Consider the following 21,368-nt stretch of genomic DNA (forward strand, 5'->3'; position numbering starts at 1 on the left):
CTTAGTTCTGTTTTAAAAGAAAACTACCTGTAATAAAGCATCTTACTTGTTTTCTCCAGCAGCCTGAGTGTCTGAGGGAACCAGTGAGCCCTTCCTCTGTACCAAACTCTTTATTTTTTAACTTTTGTATTAATGTTTAATTGCTTGACATTTCACTAGGTTGCAATGCAACTTGGTGAATTTTAGGCATCAGTAATAAAACTCTGCTGTTGGCCAATGAGCTCTGCCTTTTACTTACTTAATCCTACTGCAGGTAACATACACCAGGTGTGTTACCCTTCGACTGTCTCTTGGTTGTATCTCCCCAAACCACACTATTAACTCCCATGTCCATGTGCTGCTGTGTCATTGCACCTGCAGGCACCAGAACACCTTGTTGGGGACCAGCACCTTGACATTTCTCCAGCCTTGGACTTTATTTTGAGTCTGGTGTAAGCAGACTCACGAGCCCCTGCCCTGTAACAGAAATAGCTTCTGCAGCCCTATTTTCTATTTGCACTCTGAATCACTGCCTAAAGTGTCACCCCTTTTCTGCATTCCTGGGTTAGCCACTGCCCTGGCTCAAGCTGAGTTTCAGGGATGTGGTGTTTAGTATGTTTTAGTAATAGCTTGGAGTCATTAATGCTGCTGATTCAAAGGAGCACTGCCCACCCAAAACCCTCCTCACCTGAGAGCACAGCAGGGACACATCCCTCCCACCTGCCCAGTACAGCAACACCCTCGGGACTGGTGTTAGAGCAGCCCTGCTGCTTTTGTTCAAGGTAATTGCATGCCAGAGAAAGCAACAAAAGGTTTTATTTGTACCCCACCCACCAATTACTGCAGCTTGCAAGAGCCGGGACAGTTCCTTAACTGTGATCAGTCACTTTGCTTTTTGTGGAGTTAAATTACCATGAGAGCCTCTCTCAGCTGCCAGTTTGGCCAATACTTGCTTTGGAGTTAAACTGAACACTTGGGGATTGCTGGGAGGGAACAGCCCCTCTCCAGGTAAACTTACGTGTTTCCATATCTCCCCAGTCCTCTCAATGACAATAGTTTGGGATTTATTGACAGGTGATGTGACCTTGTAGTCATCAGACAGGAGGCCCAGAATAGGGTACTGATTCCTGTACCTGTGAAAGAGAATTGCCAACTTGTAGAATGAGATCTGCAGACCTGTGTCCAAATCCCTAACTGTGACCTTGCCCCACAGCCCTGCCAGTCCTTAATCCCCAAAGAGCTGCACAAAGCCAGCAGAGACATTTCAGTGTCACTGTGACACATTGGACCCCCCTCCCAGTGCTGAACCCTCCCTGTACAGGAAAACCTCTCTTGTCTTTTTCCCCTTTAGGTTGAACGGGCAGGATTAAGACATTTACAGGGATAGCTTGATTAGCAGAGAGGAAAGAGAACCCAAAGGATGTATTTTTAAGGAAGGTGAATAACCACGTTACTTTTTAGTGATGATGGCTGTCACTCCAGGGGACTGACTGCCCGATAACTTCTCGTGCTTCAGTCTGAAGAGCTCCTGGGAAAACCAACAGAAAACATTCACAGGAAATAATGTTTTCTGAAGCATCAGTTCAGTAAAGTCGCTACAAAATATTTGCAGAAATTCTTCCCAGAGAACAGTCTGAAAAGTCTGTCCTTCCAGAAGGCTGGCAGAGGATTCAGTTAGAACAAATCCTAACCCTGATTCCTGAGCCAGGGGAGGACAAGTGACTTCCCAGTGAGCTTCCACCTACACAGGACATGGAGGTTTTAATACACAAACTCTTAAAAGAGAAACAACTTGTATTATTTTACCTCTTGCTGTTGTTTAATAAAAGCCTCTTTGTCCTCCAGCATCGATGTCAGTTCGTGCAGCCTCATTTGCAAGTCACTGTTGCTCCCCTCCCTCCTGGAGATGTCCTGCTGGAACTGGCATAACTGGGACTGCAAAACAGGCAGGGAGCAGAGCAGTCAGGAATGTGTGCTCCAGGCAGGAAGGGTGTATTTTTTCATTACCAGCACGAACAGTAAGACCCAGTGATTTCCAACTCAGAAAGTTGAGCAGCACAGTAAATTCAGAAAGTGCTGATTGGACTGAATTCAACCCAGTATCAGTTTAATAGTTTAATAACTCAGTCTTTTGACTAATTTCTTACCTTATCAGGACGCACAAGATAACCCCTTAGGAAAGCCTGCTAATTGGACTGATCCCTAATTTCTACATCTAACAAACGTTGGGGTTTTTTTTAATCATGGTTTTATGTTCTATATAAGGGTTTCTGAGCCATCATTAGTGTCTGAATAAAGTAACTGCAGAACCAAAAGGTACCTGTGGTAGCTCATTCTTCTTGTTAGGGACAAGAGCAGCTCTTTTCCTGCTCCCACACACGTTCCAGGTGGAACCACTCACCCTGAGGCTGCGGATCTCCCGGTCCTTGTCCTCCCTCAGGTTATTGATCATCTCCACGTATCTGCTGGAGAGCTCATCTGTGGTGGTCTGGAGCGTGGGGCTGGAGCAGCTCTGCAGGAAATAAGTCGTTTTATTTGCATACTTTAATCTGTCTGTGAGTACCAGCTACTGCCCCCAGAGCAGGTGAGTGTTACCTGCAGCTTGAGGCTCTGGATCTCCTGCTCCAGGGCCCTCTTGCCGTACTCCAGCTCCTTCAGCTGACAGTCCTTCTCGCCCTCGCTGAGCCGCAGCGACAGGAGCTGCTCCTCCAGAGAGCGGCACTTGGCAGTGCTGTCCCTCAGCCCTTGCTGGAAAACACACAGGGAGTGAGTGCACGAGTTCCTCAAGGCAGTAACAGCACCACACACACCAGGCAGCAGAGAATACCCAAAAGTCAGCAAACTGCCCAGTTTTTGGCTGACTGGAATTATGCTGAAATCTGAATTACATTTGGATTTACCTGCTGCTGACGATTGTTCTCCCTTAGAGAAGCCAGCATGGTTTCATATTCTTTTACTTGAGAATCCTTAAAAGCCAAATCCTTCTTCAGCAACACATTGTCGGTTTCCAGCTTCTGTGGGACAAAAGTGTTCACAGTCAACAGCTGCAGTTTTTCAGTACACTCTTCCCAAGAAGTGCAACACACTGAAGGGACGTTCTAGAACTGAGAAAATAGTCAACATAGGACACCCTGCAGTGTCTGTGGCTTTGTGGGATCCTGGACACTGCTCTTCCAGTCTGCCCCAGAAAGAATTTAAACAAAAACAAACAAGCAAAAACCCAAACAAACAAAAAACCTGAAAACAAACAAACAAAAATCCCACCAAAAAAAAAAAAACCAACACCAACACCAACAAAAAAACCCCAACCAACCTAAAACTAAGACCTCCTTGTTCTCTGTTAAAGATGACAGTTAAAACACCCTCTCCCTAAACTTTGCATTTTACAGGAGAATGCTGTGACATTCCCAGTGGTGCCAAGCACTTGGGCTGGTGTGGGAAACATTTCTGCTTCCCTAACAGCTCTCTGTATCCACAGCCACAGAGCTCCAGCTTCCAGACTGGGACGCTGGACCCAGAGAACCTCTGGAGCTGCCAAAGCCACCAGCACCATCCAACCTCCTCTGCTGCGTGAGCAGAGTAGCCCCGGCCTGGATCCAGCACTGGAATGTCAGCGCTGGACTCCTGCTGCCAGGGAAAACAGGTGGATGAGCCCCGGGAAGGGAGGAACCTGCTCACCCCCAGATCATCCTGCAAATGGCACAGCTCCTCACGGAGATTCTTGAAAGTGGAAAGCACAAGTCTCAGGGATTTATCCGACGTCGCTCTCATCTAGGAGGGAAAGAATGAAATGGATAATTGGGATTAATTAGCTCTGTTTACAAAATGAAATGGATAATTGGGATTCATTAGCTCTGTTTACAATATGCTTGACAAGAGGTAGAACAGAAACTGCTGTACAGCTGAAAATCAGTCTTAAAATACTGCACATCCTTTGAAGTGCCCACAATTTCTACGAGAAACACATTTTCATGCACTTTGTTCTGCAAATGCCATAGTTTTAAATTGCTGCCTTGCAACACAGGACAACATTCTAAAATGGAAGGAACAAGAGAGTAAGGAACTGCCTTTGTATACCAATAAAGGGAAAAATGAACGTGCTAATATTGCACGATCATTGTTTGAGCATTCAAAGCTTTATGCTTACACTGATTTAAAAAAATTACTGCCCTGCCTGAGAAGCCATGGAATGAGTCATGTTTGAGATCTGGCAAGGCTTTGGGCTCAAGGGTGAGGGAATTTAATTAACATTTTCAAAAATTTAAATTAAAAAAGTTCATACAACCAACTCCTCCCATTAAAAGGAGAAAGATCCCAAAGATGAAAGGAGTCACCTGGATAAAAGAAAAAGGCAGAAGTGCATCACAGCCAAGCACTGTTCTCCTTTGGAATGTTAATTTTAATGCCTGTGACAGCTGTCTATTGATTCAGGTGAAAACACAAGTTGTTGCATTTCATGATACATTTCTGGTATTTTAAAGAAGAAATACAGACTTTGAAAGGACACACAAGTAAATCCTTAAGTTGTGACTCACCTGGAAGGGCTGAATATTCTGTGCAAAAGCTATGGTTTTTACTGCCTGGACAAAAGGGAACCTTCCTGTCTGTTCCCTTGATTTGTTGCTCATCCCAGCTGAAGGATGCTCTCGCAGTTCCATCCATGTGGGGATTGGCCCTTGTGTGATTTTTTTATCCCCACTGGTGCCATTGTGTGACTGAGGCTTCAAAAATCACATTTCTGTTGTCACCCACCTCTTTGTTTTTTAATTAAAGCAGAATTCCAGTTTTGACTTCTGGTTTTGTTGGGTTTATTGTTAAATACACTATAGAGCAGTTTAAAAGAAGGAATTAAGTCAAAATATTTGAATTTAGACACTATAAAACTTAAATAAAACCCCACTCAGCAATTACTTGGGTGTTGATGTCCATCCTCCTTCTAAGAGAAGTTGGAAGGGATTTGGGAGCTCATCTTGTCCCAGCCTCCTGCTTAAAGCAAGACAAGCTCTGAGCTCAGGCCAGGTTGCTTGTTCACAACTTCATTTCCATGGATATTTTTTTAACAGGAAGCAACTCCAGTGTGCAGCTCCCAGGTAGGATCACCCTACCCCCACCTCAGGGAGCCTGGCTCAGGACACACCTGCAGAGCAGTGCAGGTTGTTCTGGATTCTGTCCCAACATTCCTGCCTGGCAAACGCAGCACTAAGTGCTGAGCTGTGCTTGTGGCACTCGGTAACAAACAGCCCCATTCCTGCTGTGGTTCCATTTGTAAAGGGTTTTGTCCTCCTGATCTGTTCTTTAGCTCCCTCCCCAGCCATGGGGTTGGGCTGTGAGCAGTTGGGATGCAGGCTCTGCTCCTGGCTGGCATTTAGTTGTTTCCCAGCACTGCAATACTTTCTGCCATGTGTTTTCAGTGCCTACTATTTGTTTTTGGCTTTTAAAGCAAAGTATTAATACACAACACAGACAGAAAGATGAAAGGTCTCAGTTTCTGCTGTCAGTGATCAAAAGCCAAGACAGTTTCCAGTGAAACTGCAGGAAAGCACCAGTAAAGCTCAGTCTAAAAAATGGGACTGTAGGTCCAGCTGCCACACTTCCCTCACGGCCACCTGGACCATTCCATCCCCTGCACACCAGAAAAATGGAATGAGGGGAGTACAGAGTGAACTCTCTTATGTACAAAGTCCCTGCTGTGAGTAAGCCAGCTGCTGTTTCAAGTTCCTGCTGGCTTCCACACTCCCATACCTGGAGGAGATAACGAATCTGCTGCTTTGTTGCCTCAGACAGTCCTTTGGGGATTAATTCTTCAATATCTTCAGTCTAAGCAAAGAAGGGAAGAAAGGGGAGACACCTTGATTAAGAATTTTGCCTGGTAGATAGTAATGTGGTTTCTTCATTAATTACACAGCCCTACTATGAAAAACATGTTTAGAACAAGGCAAATAAGAATGAAAATAGATTAAAGAATATTTAAAAAAAATTCCAGTCTTTTATATTTGGGGCATATACAAAGTGAGATGAAGTGGTACATAAAGCATATATTCAAATCCTCGAGTTCCACATTTATTTTAAAAACAGTATTCAAACCAATCCTCTCCCAAGAAAAAACAGCTGATGCTACAGCAACTCCCAGCAGTTTATGGTCGGGTCAAATCTCGTGTTTCTGACCAGTGGACAGACTCATTGAACACGAGGTGACCAACAGGAGGTTGTGCCAGCTGTTCAATGGCATTTGCTGTCTGCAGTTGAACCCTGGACAAGTATTTCTGCCACACACACAATGCCTTTAAAGGTGCAGCTCGTGCTGCTCAGCAGCAGCTTTACTGGCAAGAGAGTGAAGGATCCTTTTCAAAAGCACACTGTGGAATACAGGTACCTGTGCAAGTTGTTTTCCACAGAAACCATTATTGACACTGCAGGGAAGACTTCTAAAATTTGACTCTCATACTGCAATAATGCAAATTATTGAAGTTTCCTTTCAGCATTATCACATTTGCAAATACCTGCCTGGCAGTAGGTGTCAGGCTTTGAATATTAATGCCAAGCAGGAATCATTCACTAACAAAGACCGGCCTCCTTTATGTGAAGTGGCTTGAGCTTGGCTTAATTCCCTTGCAGCCCCCCCTCACTGGTATCAGCACTGACATCAGGGGGCAGCCTGTGCTCACCTGAGATGTGAACTCGATGTCATGGTTCCTGTAAAACACAAAATTCAAAGGATCCATTAACAAAAAGCTGCTTGAGAACTTTAAGAATTCACACCCACATTCAGCGCTGAAAGCCTGTCTATAAAACACTGAGCAGGGAAGGGTGTTCATCAGCTGAAGAGCCGTTTCCTTCCCTCTGGGGTGCCAGGCAATGTGACCTGTCAAACACCGCTCCATGGGGAAATTCCTGAGGAGCCTGGAGTACCAACAGCAGCACAGCTGACACAGGCTGACTATCCCCATTTCTTTGGGCAGTTACCTCAATTATGGGCAGTTAACCCAATTACATTAATTGCCTGGGTAATGGTTTGCCCACAACTCTGCTGCAATCCACTGACATGCTGAAAGTGTTTACTTGGCAGCGTCAGGGTTTCTGTGATGGTTAAATTCCCCTTTTCCCTGCTTACGGGACCACTTTCCTTAATTTCAGTGGCTTTGGGAAGCACTAAGACTGGAAGTGAGAGGGAAGAGTGAAGGGGATTGGGAGTGAAGGGGGTTGTGAGGGAAGGGTGGGAAGGCTGTGGAGCCCCAGAGCCGTGGTTGCTGTGACTCTGCATTTCTTCCCACAGACAGTCTGCAGGGCTCTGCAGAAAACGTGCTTGATGTTAATTTGCATGTAGAGACCTGGCTTTATGCCTCATGGTGGCTGTCTTTTATGACACAGCAGCGCAACAGGACAGAGGAAGTTTGGATACTTGGGTCATTTTTTCAGAACACAGCAATAGAATCATGTCATTAAATATAAGTCAGAGTGTGCTGTAAGTACTTGTTTGCCCGATGTGCAAACAGGCACAGGATACATATTCCTTAATGAATTTGAAAAAGCATCAAATTCAATACATTTCCTTGGCTTGCAGCATTTTTATGTCCTCAGTTACTCTGCAAATTATGAACGTGTAAAACATGCAGTCAATTCTAGTTGTCCGGGAAGAAAAAAAAAAAAAAAAAAAGCACAACTCTCAACCAACACTGTCCTCTCAGCTGTGCAGTGCACAGATTTCTGGGATATGGGAAGGGCAGCACAGATCCAATGCCAGTACCTGCCTCCAATCTTCTCCACGTGCTGCAGCAAACAGCTGTACAGGTCGTTGCCCTTGCGGTGCAGCTCAGCCAGGAGCTCCCCGAAGTAGCGACAGTCCAGCTGGTCCGGGCTCTCCTGGGAGCAGTTCACCTGGCAGGACACAGGCAGGGAGGTCAGAATGGAGCTCCCTTCTTTGGGGTGAAAGCTGAACACGAGAATGCTACAGGTATGATGGATTTGGGCTGGTTTGCTCGTACTAATTTGCAATTTGTTTACGCTGTGCTTTTCCTTGGTAACGAGTCTTTTGTGTCTCCTGCTTCTCAGTAAACTGCACAGAAACGAATGATTTCCTTTACAACGACAAGAAGTAGGCAAAGTACTCTCTTCCACAGCAATGTAATCGTCAGGATGCTAAAATGGGAAGTGTTGGGAACTAGGAAATCTGTCAGACACCTGCTGCCACAGCTGAGGTGGATAAAACACCCGTGGGCAGCACCCAGATGGGACCAGGCGGGTGCAGGATCCCCCAGGGCAGCAGTGGGGTTGGCACTGCACAGTCCAAATGTTTTCCTTTGTGAACAACAAAAGAATTCCAGAGGCAGCCCGAGCCAAGTGTGCCTGAGCTGGTCTATGGGAGTGCCTGGCAATGAAGGTTCTGCACAAGTCTGACACCAAGGTCCCCAGGATGTTTGTCTTGTCACCCAAACGCTGACTGGGTGCTCAGGAGGGACTCTGCACTCCCTCCCCAGCTCCACTCTCAGGGTACAGGTACAACAGAAACAAACATTTAGTATTTCCAGTGAATCTGTGTCAAAAACTTCTGCATCAAATTGAAATGCATTTGAAGCCCTTGTTGATCAGCGTAGGAGGAAAGAAATCCTGAACTGATGCTTGTCAAGGTTATAGAACAACATGTCTTTTCTCCAAAACTAGGGGCAGAAGTCGTGCATCCCTCAGTCTTTGTTGCACAGACTGACAGAGGAAACCTGACTCAGTCAATGGTAACGCTCCCAGACAAAGAAAAACAAACCCAAACAAATCGGCAAGACTTTACACAGTTAAAGGACCTCGGAATGATGCCCAAGACACCTTAGCACAGGTCTATGCCAACCAGAAATAGGATACAACACCTAAACCAGCCTTTTTTCCCCCCAACAGCACAGGAGAGAGCCTTGGACAGTCCCAGACCAGTCTGCAATGAGCACACGAAGTTCCCTGTAACACACCCCCGGACTCTGCTGTTTCAGCACCACGCGCTCGTAAGGAATCACCTGCGAAGGGTTTGAACCCAACCCGGGGATCACAGACACGCAAACCCCTTCATCCCCCAAATTTCGTCCTCTGCACACAAACCAAAGGAGCAGCAGAACCCTCAGCCCGTGGCCCTCACCGGCTCGCAGGAGTGCAGGGGGACCCTCCTGACGGTGTGGGCCCGGCAGTCATCGCTCCCCGGCACCGGGAACACCGGGAACACCTCGCCGGGGCTGCTGGTCTGGGTGTGCTGGCACTGGTGGGTGACCGGGGCCGGCTCCGGGCAGGGCTGGCACTGCTCTGCCTGCTGGCACAGCTGGGACACCTGGAACTGCTTCTCCTGCCAACAAAAAGGGTGCTCTCAGCTGCTGGACACGGCCCTGCGAGCTGGGAGCTCGATACCGAAATGAATGAAATGTGTTCGGGACTGGGAAGGCTGATGGCGGGTTCAGATATTTTAATAATCCCAATAAAATTGCCTTTTTCATTTTTTTCCTGACTGAGCATGAGTTTGCCTCACGCTTTCGTACTTCAGGGTTGGAATTCACCAGCCCCTCACCTTTTAGAGGCTGCAAGTGAGAAGCACAGAAGAGACACCTTTCCCATGGTGTGTTTAACCACATGTGGAAATTTTCTTCAAAACTACACTCCTGATTTGACTTAAATCTAGATATACCCCGGGTAAAAAAACCCCAGAAGTAAAAATATGACTCCAGAATTTTTTATTATTTTCTTTGCACACCAGCTGTGGAAAGAAAAAAGCTATTATTTATAATTACCTCCCCTCCCCACCCCCGCTCCCCTTTTCCACTTCAGAGAATGTATATTACACCTAATTCACCTATTAAAATCCAGACTGGCACAAAAACTTCAGTTTTAAATAATAAAGTAAAAAAACCCCAGATAAACCATTATGAAATACCCTTAATTTCAATTCTTTTCTCCTTGGGAAATGTTTCAGAGCAATAGAAAAAGGAGTAGTATTTTTGCTATTGACAAAACAGCAGTTCTAAGATGAAATTCCAGACAGTTTTGCCAAATACATTTTTTCAAGAGTAAAAAAAAAATAAATTTGTCTTATTAATGCCTTTTTTGTAAAGAATTATCTTGGTCGTTCTGTTGTGGAGTTACTGCAAGAAACCAATTCTCAGTCACTATTCGGATATTGACTGACAGTATTAGAGATACAATGGCAGTTTGTTATTCTGCAAGAATAAATTACTAGGAATTATAAAGCAAACATTTCAGTTTCTGCTCTCCATAAATATTGCTTGATTTACTTTGAGATTGTGTCCTGTATCACAGCAAGGCAATTCTCAGGTTGGCAGCTATTCCCAATAAAACCAAACAAAAAACCAGAACCAAACCAAGCCAGAAATATCAAATTGTTTTTTAAAATAGATAATGTAAACACTCAACTTACTTGGAGGGGATTTAATAGCTCATATTTTCTTATTGTCTTTTCATAGATGACATTATTTCCAGGACCGAAAGTCCCCGCTCTGAGAAATGGGGATAATGGCTCCTGCAAGACATGTAAATAAAAACATCCATAAACGTTGTCAAACAGCAAATTCAGGATTAGTGTGATTTTGACTAAAAAACTACAAGGGATTTTTGTAATTTGAAGACACATGTATTGTAGGACATTCCTTTAGGATGTGTCCATTTGAGTGTACGTCCATTTGGAAACTAAGTGGCTGTGCTTCCATGGAGACCATGTGAAATAAATACAGAGGAACAGTTAGTAATTAATCTTAATAAAACTTCACTGCTGAAGGTGGAAGCCTGACTGGCCATTCTGCAGCATTTTCAATCCCTAGTAATTCCATCTGTCACCATCAGAGGTGTGAGCTGTGTGATCCCAAAGTTTCTCATCCCTACGGGATGCAGCTGGGCACTTCATGGAATGAGGGCAACTGAGGGAACTCCAGCACTGAACACTCTCCTACCTGATCGGGATTCTCGATAATGATCCTTCGAATAGTGCCCTGCAAGGAGGAAAATAAGCAAAGGTTCAGTATTACTGCACTTCCATCTCCAAAACATTTCTGGCAGAGCTCAGAAACACATGGATTCCCAAAGTAATCTGGATACAGTCACTGGCTGTAAATATATTGGGATCCACGGGCCACAATCACCTGGAGATGTTTTAAATCCAGGGCCTTCCCACCCCAAAGGAATTAGCCCAGCACAGCAACACCCATTCCATCATTCTCCTTTTTATTAGTTTGGGTTTTCTCAATCACCTCCTAGCAGGTGGGATGGAATCAGTCCTTATTTTCTCTAAGTAAGCAGAACAGGCTACAAATCAAAACTGGATGAGGTCTCCATGGATTCCCTCTCCCTGTTCCACAGACACCCTCCTTCACTTTCAATTTTTCATTTTACATACCAAGGTCAGATGGTGTATATGGAGGTGCATTTTCAACACTTTTTGTTTCATTAAGGGAAGAAAACTTGTATTTTGCCTAAATTCAGAAATGGAAGGGCAGAGGAGCTGCCCACCAACCCCTCTGGGTCATATCCAGAGGGCACAACTTCACAAGTGCCCCTTATGGAAATGGTGCCCACATGGAACATCTACCCATCCCTGAGTGAAAAATGAGAAGTGCCTTTTTAAATTACAGGAACCCATGAGTGGCAGCAGCTTTGTTCATTTTTCAAACTTATTTTTTCCCTTTTTCCCCAGCGCTGTCCAGAAGCAATTGCAGACATTATCCCCCATCCTGTGGGCCACCACCAGCTCTAATAAATTGCACACATTGCTTCAGGTCTCCACAACCAATACTTTATCCAAGCAAGCAACATTCCCACTTAATCCAATCTAAGGATTTGGCAACTAGTTGGTTTACAGCATCCTGATTATTTTTCCTCACAGCACAAAACCTCCAATTTTCATAATAAATCACTTCTTCCCCAAACCCGTGGGGAAGTTTATGTGGCTGCAGTTCAGTCTTGGAGACATTGTCAGCTGGGTGAGAGCAGCTCTGAAGTAGGTCAGCTGTTGCATAAGTTTAGGAAGCCTGGAGCAGTTTTCCAAATCTCCCAAAAGTGAATCATAACAGCATCAGGAAAGAGAAGCCGAAGTAGGAAAGAAACTCTTTTAGCAGCAATTGCAGTAATTAAGACATTTCAAAATTAAAAAACTAAAACAAAATTTAAAATAATAACTGCTGCAGAAGCTTAGAAAGCTGCTCAGTGCTCCTCCCACACTGTCCAGAGGGAGGTCTGGCGTGGAAGGGAACCCACGGACTGTACCAGGACACAACACAGAGCTCTAGAACTCACAGCCCAGTCCTGCACCACTGACACCTGCAGAATTTGAACTGAAAAGTAAAATACTCAACAAATGGACGCCCACTGGTCCTTCCTCCAGCCCAGATCCCAGTGCCTGTCACTGGCTCTGTCCCGGAGCACTCGGAGCTGCGACACCCAAGTGCCGTGGGAGAGCAGGGATTGTTTCACTCAGCGCTGACAGAACAGCACATGAACCAGACAACCATTGTGTGTGACACAAAAAGCACTCTTTGAATTCACTGGGAAGTTGGACAAACCTGCCTGGAGTAAACCACGCTGCCACAGGGCTGTGGGATACATAACTCTCACTGGTTTAGGGAGGATAACAAGGGAAGTTATTTTACCTTGTTACCTGTGTGCTCCCAGAGGAACACATCCAGAACGGAGAAGACTGGAGCATTTTAAGTTTAAATAGGCCTTTATAATATTCACAAGGACACGCTAGTCCTATGTGCAATGATATATGGAACCTAAGAATGTTTTCCTTGGATAGAATTATGCTTATTTTTGAGATACCCAAACTCTTTCATTTCCAGAGAACTTTGATGCAGATACACTTCCCTCACTGCTTTACCAACACGGATTTGCCTGCCCTTCCTCCCATTCCTGCTGAGCAGGATGGGCTGGCACAGGCTGGGAGGGGACCCTGTGTCTGTGCCAGCCTGGACTGCCCCACACATGGCTCCTCACTCTGCACAACCAGCTGCCACCTCCAAGGCCTCTGGAGCTGCTACTTCATCTTCCATCATTCCCAAGAGCCGCAGCTCTGGCTACTCTCTCATTTCCAGCAATGCTTTGGAGATGCAGTGTTTTCTGCACGGGAGAAGGAAGGGGAAGGTGGCATTCCAAAGGGGAGAGCTCAGTGCTGTTGTGTATTTCAGTGGCACAACTGAGTCTGGAATTTTTAACAGCCTGACCAGCCGGTCTGGGTCTGTTTTATGGAATCACAGAATGGTTTTGGTTGGAAGGGACTGTAAAGATCATCCAGTTCCAACCCCTGCCATGGGATTTATAAGGATAGTTTCTAAAGGTAACACACTTTCATAAATACTTTTGTTAGTCTTTAAGATTTTTAAATTAAAAAAAATAAATTGATAGATTCATCCACTTAGTGTGTGCAATGTTATGCAGAAGCAATCAGTAAATTCACTTTTATTTCAACAGGTTTACCTTCACTTCAGCCAACCCAGCGATGAAGGTGAGAATTCCACCTCTGTCAAGACCCTTGATCCATAACACATTGTCTTGCTAATTACAAGCAATCCAGCCATCTAACCAGGATTTATGAGTTCCATTTGGCAGGTGAAATGGGGAAATGGCAGGCTGTGTTTGAAGGCTGTTACAACACAGACCAACCCTAAAGCTGGTTAATGTTACACCACTTTCACGAGAGCCTTTTGGACGTCACAGAACTGAGCCCAGCTGTGGAAAGACAGAATTTCTCATACAGACAGACAACCCCTACAAAGCCTGGCAGGGTTTTGCCCTCTGCACTAACAGCAAACAATTTGCATGCACCTTTTCATGACATGGTGAAGGGGTTCATACATATAAGCCATTCTGGAAAAGAAATTACTCTAAACAACACTCTTCACTTAGATCAAGCAGAACAAAATTTGCTGTGAATTAAACCAGATGAAGCCTGCCATGGCTGGGAGCAGCATTTGACCCCTACAAAGTTACACCAAAAAAGCAAAAAAACCACTGAATCCTGAACCCCCCAAAATGCCCACACTTGTGCTCTGTGCACACACCAATTTTCAAATTCAAATTCCCCCTCCCTCTCGTTCTCCCTAAAAACACACATGAACACAGGAGCACACACCAACCACGTGACTGAACACCAGGGCTGTATCTGCAGGGACACAGACATTTATCATTAATCCACACAAGGTCTGCAGGAGCAAATTAAATATTGCTCCAAGAGCCCTATGCCTTACCAGCAGTACAAAGCTTCAACTACAGCTCTGGGCTGCCACTGACCAAAAATGCTCGTGTTCCATTAAAACACGGATGTGAGTTTGGTGTCGTTCCATTATTCACTTCACAATCAGCTCAAAGGGCAACTGAACCAGCTCTTGGGAATGTCCTACACCCCTCCCAGGGCTTCTCTCTGCCAACTCCCATTCAGCACCAAGTGCGTGACTTCCCTGTTAGTTACTGTTTTCTTCTTTATTAACTTCCTAATAATCTGTATTAGGCACCTTCCCTCTCCGCCGCTGAAACTGCAACCCACACAGAGCCTGACTGAGCTACACCCTCTTGTCTTTAAAGTCTCGTCCAGCAAAACACTTCAGCAAGAAATTAGTTTTCATCAGCAGGACTTAATGGATTCAGTGACTAAAAGAGATGTTGAAAATTAAACATCCTTCATAGGGCAGCGACAGCATTTGAGTCTGTAATCACTGCTCACACTTATCTAGGCAGAGGAAGCCTGGGACTGCAGTGTTTACTCCAATGAATATTTAATTAATTGACTGCAATTCAGACTATCATCCAGCCTAGGTGAGCAGATCACTTATCTGGGAGGTGAGACACAGTGTTTACACTCCTGCCCTGCATCTTGCAAAAGAGGGATTAACAGCTTGGAAACAGCGGGAATGGCTCTGCCATAACCAAGTCAGATAAAAATATTACAATCAGACACTCATTCGGGTTGGGAAAACCCACTAAGATCATCGAGTCCAGCCATTCCCACAGCACTGCCAAGGCCACGTCCTCAAAGGCCACATCTACATGTTTTTTAAACACTTCCAGGGATGGTGACTCCACCATTTCACTGGGCAGCCTGTTCCAATGTTCGACCACCACGGAGAAATTTTTCCTAATATTCAATCTAAACCTCCCCTGACAAAACTTGCAGCCATTTCCTCTTGTCCTTGAGCCATCCTAGAGAGGAAGGCAAACTGAAACTCTGCAAACACTACTTTGAAAGGAGATCAGATCTCGTATCGGGCTTAATCCTGATTCTTTTTGACAATTAAATATTTTGTATCACAGGGAAGAAAATTCAGTAGGAGTTCATCTTGAAACAACTGTCCTTTGCCTTATGAGTATAGCAGAGCAATCCCATTAATGTTAATGACAGACTGATGTATGAGGAAAAAATGGTTTGAGAATAAATTCTGGTCTCTTTTTCTGTTTTTGTAGTCAAATCTGTTCTTAAACTATTGGCTTCTAGTTTTCAGATACCAATTGCATGTGTTAAAACTACGTTAAATTCCATCGATACCTTCAAGCCACGTCCTGAACACACACACAGACCAAACCTGCTGAACTGCATTGTGAGGGCATTCCAAGCTGAACTCCAACACCTCTGTGCGGACCTCGTTAGCATCATCGATTCAAAGAGAACTAACAAGTACACAGATTTATGCTGTATTTGCGTGGGCAGCAGCGAGTCAGCAGAGCAGCGCTGGGGACATCCCGGCGTGGGAAGGGAGCAGCGCCCGCGGCGGCTCCGCCGGGATCGCTGCTGTTCCACGGGAGAAACGGGCAAAAGCGGTGTTCTGGGGCAAAAGCGGTGTTCTGGGGCAAAAGGGGGGACGGAGCTGCGGGGCGGACACGGGGCATCGCCCGTCGGCGACGGGGTCTCTGCACTGGGGGTCTGGGGACGGCGGGGAGCGGCTCAAGCGGATTTTCCACAGGGAAACCCGCGGGGCTGTGAGGGGCTGGACCCGAACCACCCCCGCGGGGAGCCCGGTCCGACCTGACCCGACCCTCCGCCGCGCCGGGCGGACCCGCAGCCCGGGAACGGCTCATCCCGGGCGTGACAGGGAGCAGCGCCCGAGGCCGGGCAGGGAGCAGGGTCTGGCTGCGGGAGCGGGTCCAGGAGCGGCGTCCCGGGGCTGCGGGAGCAGCGTCCCGGGGCTGCGGGAGCAGCGGCCCGGGGCTGCGGGAGCAGCGGCCCGGGGCTGCGGGAGCAGCGGCCCGGGGCTGCGGGAGCAGCGGCCCGGGGTGCGGGAGCAGCGGCCCGGGGTGCGGGAGCAGGGTGGTGCCCGTACCTGCGGCGGGTCGCAGCCGTGGCCGCAGTCCAGCGGCGAGGCGGCCCGGGAGGAGCAGGACGCGCTGAGCCGGCGGCAGCCCGGTCCGTAGGTGCGCACCCGGTCATACACCACGGCCCCGTCCAGGGGCTGGTCCAGGCAGGGCAGCGGCCGCGGCGGCTCCGGGCACGGCGGGGGCTCGGGGCAGGGCGGCGGCTCCGGGCAGGCCCGGCGGGCGGGCAGGGTGCTGTAGTGCTGCTGCCGCCGGTAGTAGTGGTGCTGCTGCTGGTGCGGCTGCGGGAGGTGCGGGGGCAGCGCGGGCGGCTGCGGCTGCTGCTGCCCCGCGAACATCCCGGCGGCGGCAGCGAGTGCGGCGGGGCGGCGGGACGCGATTAGTACCTGCAGAGCCGCGCCTTGGGCGGGCCGCACCTGGGGCGGGGAGCCCCGGCCGCTCCCCCTCCGCGGGCGGGACACGGGACATGGGACACGGCACACGGGACACGGCACATGGCACCGGAGCGGGGCCGCCGCGGGTCCCGGGCTGCAGCTGCAACACAGTCACCTGCAGCCCGGTACCTGCCACACTCCCGAGCTTCTGGTACAGCACCTCTAATGCAAAAATTAGAGAAAAATAAAGCACCACCGTGTTCAGTGAAGCCATTTGTTATTATCTGTTTGCAGCGTGTGTGGAGGAGCGTAAATTCGTAGTTGTCTGCTACTCAGTTAAATGACTTAAATACTTTTCACAGGAGATGATGAACTTCCCCACAGAGCCCTTCGCATCTGCAGGAGCCGCTGCTTTGACCCCCACGCAGCAAACTCTGCCTGGGAAAGGAGAATGTTCTCTAGATGGATCCCTGCAACTGCATGGAGAGCACAGACCACCTTCAGGAACAGTACTGGTCACAGAATCACAGAGAGGTCTGGGTTGGGAGGGACCTTAAAGCCCACCCCCTGCCATGGGCAGGGACACCTTCCACTATCCACTAGCCCTGTTCAACCTGGCCTTGGATACTTCCAAGGATGGGGCAGCCACAGCTTCTCTGGGTAACCTGTGCCGGGGCTTCACCACCCTCACAGAGAGGAATTTCTTCCCAATATCCATCTAACCCTGCCCTCTGGCAGTGGGAAGCCATTCTTCCTGTCCTGTCACTCCGGGCCCTTGTCAGAAATCCCTCATCATTACAGACAGAATACAACATAGCACTTATCTAGAAAGGATTCAAAATCTCACTGTGCAGAGAAAATGTGAACTCAGTTTCTCAATCCAGCATATTTTGGTTTGGGTTCCTTTGGCAGCGTCAGGCAAGCCCTAACTGAGAACATAACTTCGTTCTGCAAGGTAATGTAGCAATCACATAATTGTACAATCTTGTGTAATAAATATTACCCTTAATAATAAACCTTAAGATTCTTTATTTTGTCGGTTTGTTTCCCCTGCATGCTTACTGTGCTGTAAGGTCACACAGTACAGTCACACAGAACAGAAAATAGTTTCTATAGGACCATGTTAGGGCAAAACTCCTTTGAGGTGATGGAGCAACACTGGCTGCCTTGTTCTACACTGGCCACTTATTCTGTGAAATTAAAAAGTGCTCACCAGATCTGTTCAATAGGCTGTGGAATGCATCCATTTTAGAGTGAGGGCCTACAACAATTCAGTATTTTAAGGTACTGTGAAATCTGGAGACATACTCATCATGTATATGAAGTTCCACTCTTCCTTCAGGCATTAAACCCAAACAGACATCCTACTTTACATGGGAGTGTGTATAAAAAGCATTTGAGGTAAATTCTATCCCACCGGTTTCAAAGGAAATATATGCAAAGAAAACCTTCTCTTAAAGCCCTATTTTTGGTTCACCAGCTTGGAAAAGCTGTTGGAGGTTTCTCACAAAACAATTTTAAAAAGACCATTTCTTGGAAGGAATAAAATATGGTTACAACAGCCGTAAGCCACAGTCTCTGTTTTACACAGACCATAAGAAACTATTCTATACTTCAATAGGATACTACAGAAACTGCAGGAATGCTCCTCAGGGAAAAGAAAGCTTCTGTAATATATAGTGTGGGAACTTTGTTTGTTTGCCAGCTCAGGAATGTTACCTGTGTGCAGCATATTGCCCTGCTTAATAAAGAAATTTCTACAAGGGTCAGCACAAAGCAAGCCCCAAGTCATCCCATTGTAATGGAAATAGGGAACAACTTCCGGAAAGCTTTGTAGATGTGGAGGATTATTGGAGTCATAAATCACAAAAGTAAGTAATATCCCTACCAGGTAATAAAAAGAGCCTCAAACAAAGCTTTTGAATTTTAATGTGACCAAAGTTACATCCAAACCTGGGGTGATACTGCACTGTGTCCTGCAGGATGTTGCCTGTTCTGGAGGAGTTCTGGCTGTGACAGCTGGGGCTGGGAGGAATAAAACTATGTTTGGGTATAAAATAGGAAAGTACTCACTTGGGAAGAGTGAACAAGAAACAATATTTACAACCTTTAGGTTGTTTGTCACGTGGGGGTGAGAAGCTGTCTGAAGGACTGAGGCAGAGAGGGTTAAGAAGCCTGGCAGGCAGCTGCACCCCTTAAGCATCTTGATGAGGCAGAGATAAAAATCTGCTTTCAGCTGAAAGGAAGGCTCGTGAAGTCAGAACCAGCTGGTGAGCAGAGGCTTTGTTTTTGTGATCCTCCCCTTGAAGGCAGAGCCATCAGTGCACCTGAGGTTTGGTGGAAGGTGCCCTGTCTGCAGTCACTGATGCATATAGCCCAGTGCACCCAGTGTGTCCCTATTAACCTGATCCAGATAGCCCAGTGCACCCACTGTGTCTCTACTAACCTGATCCAGATAGTCCAGTACACCCACTGTGTCCCTATTAACCTGATCCAGATAGCCCAGAACACCCACTTCATCTCTATTAACCTGATCCAGATAGCCCAGTGCACCCAGTGTGTCCCTATTAACCTGATCCAGATAGCCCAGTACACCCACTTCATCCCTATTAACCTCTTAACCCTGGACTATCCATATCAGGCCGTGTTGATAGTGGGACAACACCTGGCAGAGAGGGAATCAAAGCAGGAAGATGCCTCTCTCCTCCTTCCAAGTGGCTGGGACAGCCTGGCTACAGTGCTCTGCTCTGGTCCCAGCTAAACCTGAGCACCAGCAATGCCTGTAGGCATTTCCAGACATGAGAGCAGATGTCTAGAACTTGCTGCTCTAATCACAAGTACATCATTGATTTTTAAAAAGCTGAGCTCTGCTCAGTCAGAAGTTGCGTGTTCATGGCAAAAATGACTTGGTGATGGCCACATCTCCCTGTTTGCAGGTCAGGCTTCGTGACCTTGACTTCTCTGGAGCTGTTTGGATAAGCAGATTGTGCTTTCTGGGGTCCACCCAGAAAGTGTTGGCTTGGAGTGTTGGCTCTGTGGCACCTGGACTCCCATCTGCCACATTTCCACTGGAATTGCAGGGTAGGGAATGCTGAGAGAAAGGATGACAAGTTGTTTTTCATGCTGCCTGATCCTTTGCCCTTCTGGTTCATGCCTCTGCAATGACAACATACTCTATTTCCCACAAGAAAAAAAAAATTAAAAAGCACATAGTGGGAATACCTTGAATTGTTTTAGGACAGCAGTAGTTGGTTATTTATATTTTAATTAAAAAAATAAGAACAGCTCTTCCAATTCAGATCAGGACACCACCTAGACCTCAAGCAGAAGCAGGTGCTGAAGAACCATCAGTATATTCCAAAAAGTGTCCCAAGAGGAAGAGCCACTGTAACAATTCTCTCTCAGTACTTTCCCACTCATTAATTATTTTCAGCTCTGGGTATTTCATAAGGACAATATGGTTTTTTCTCACCAGTAACCTCTGGTCTCACGTATATGGCCTTGCTCATTACACTCCTTGTATTCATGTAAACTTTTGGCACCCACACAGTCCTCTGGAATTCCAGCAGATCTGCCACTGAAGAACCTCCTTTTGATCCTGACTCCTAGTTCAGTTCTTCCAGGCAACTTCATAATTTCTCCACTAAGTCCTCTCTCTTCCAGTCTAGAGATGAACAGCCCTATTCAATCTTCTGCACAGATATGTTATTCCATATAGTGGGTGATTAATGTCCTTTTCATGACCCTTTTCCTGTTCTAATAGACCCTTGACCAATATTCCAGGTGTTGAAAAATCATGGATTTACACAATGGTTAAATAATGTCTACTTTTTTGTTCTCTGTTATTTTCTTAACAGCTTCTAATGTTTGATTTGCTTTTTTTGACTGCTCCTAAACTGGTGTTTCCCTGGAATTATCTGTCCTGACCACAGAGTCCTGCACTGGAGCAGCAATAGGCTGCTCAGAGCCCATCATTTCCCATGTTCCACACAAGCATCACTGTGTACTCCCCTCCAATGACCTCTTATCTGCTGTATCATTTTATATTTTATTTAGAAATATATTTTAACAAGATGTCTCACAATACTGGCAGCAGGATTGGATCTGAAATGTTTCTTATGTGATTTTAGAATTTTAATTCTCTTTATACATTCAGTGGTTGAACAGAGTTTTGGGTATGGCTTATAGACTATTATTTACCTTGATGGCATTAACTCATTATCAGACCATAAAGTTTGAAGGAAAACTCTCTTATCCCATGAATATATTCCTTGTGATATCAGTTGAAGTTTATACACTTCAAAAAGAAAGAGAAACCACTGGAAAACACAAAGAAATCTAGACTTAAAAATTGTATCTATTGGTTAATAGATAGGATGATTATAATCCAAAATTGTCAAGGAACATGCAAATACACTCCTTCTACTTTTCCTGTACCAGCAGAGAGGAAAAATAAACTTTGTATTATACTATAACAACAGTACATGGAGTGCCAAGATGGAATAAAATAAATGACTTTGTTTCCTAAGGACACTGTGAGGGCTGTCACGACCTTCAGCTACTCAAAAGATGGTGTATGAAATGAAACAATACCCTGCTGTCCTTACTCTGAAGCAGAAGTCACTCCTTTTTTCTAACCATTTTCCTGTTTGAATTATTGAGGTTATTTAACAGTCAATTTACTTGGTTTCAAATAATTGATCCTATGCAGGAGATTGGTGATCAAACAGAAAAAAACCCCTC

General features: G+C 46.2%; 1 protein-coding gene across 1 annotated transcript; it reads right to left on the reverse strand.

Moving 5' to 3' along the window:
- Positions 1-905: 905 nt before the first annotated feature.
- Positions 906-16,589, reverse strand: POF1B (POF1B actin binding protein). The gene is given in 15 exon segments (XM_032702349.1): positions 906-965; positions 968-1,112; positions 1,434-1,507; positions 1,786-1,914; positions 2,381-2,491; positions 2,575-2,727; positions 2,880-2,993; positions 3,658-3,750; positions 5,722-5,796; positions 6,645-6,672; positions 7,724-7,854; positions 9,095-9,295; positions 10,379-10,480; positions 10,908-10,946; positions 16,260-16,589. Coding segments are annotated over 15 exon segments (1,785 nt in total).
- Positions 16,590-21,368: the final 4,779 nt, after the last annotated feature.

The sequence above is a fragment of the Chiroxiphia lanceolata genome, chromosome 14 (genome assembly GCF_009829145.1).
Source record: "Chiroxiphia lanceolata isolate bChiLan1 chromosome 14, bChiLan1.pri, whole genome shotgun sequence".
NCBI lineage: Eukaryota > Metazoa > Chordata > Aves > Passeriformes > Pipridae > Chiroxiphia > Chiroxiphia lanceolata.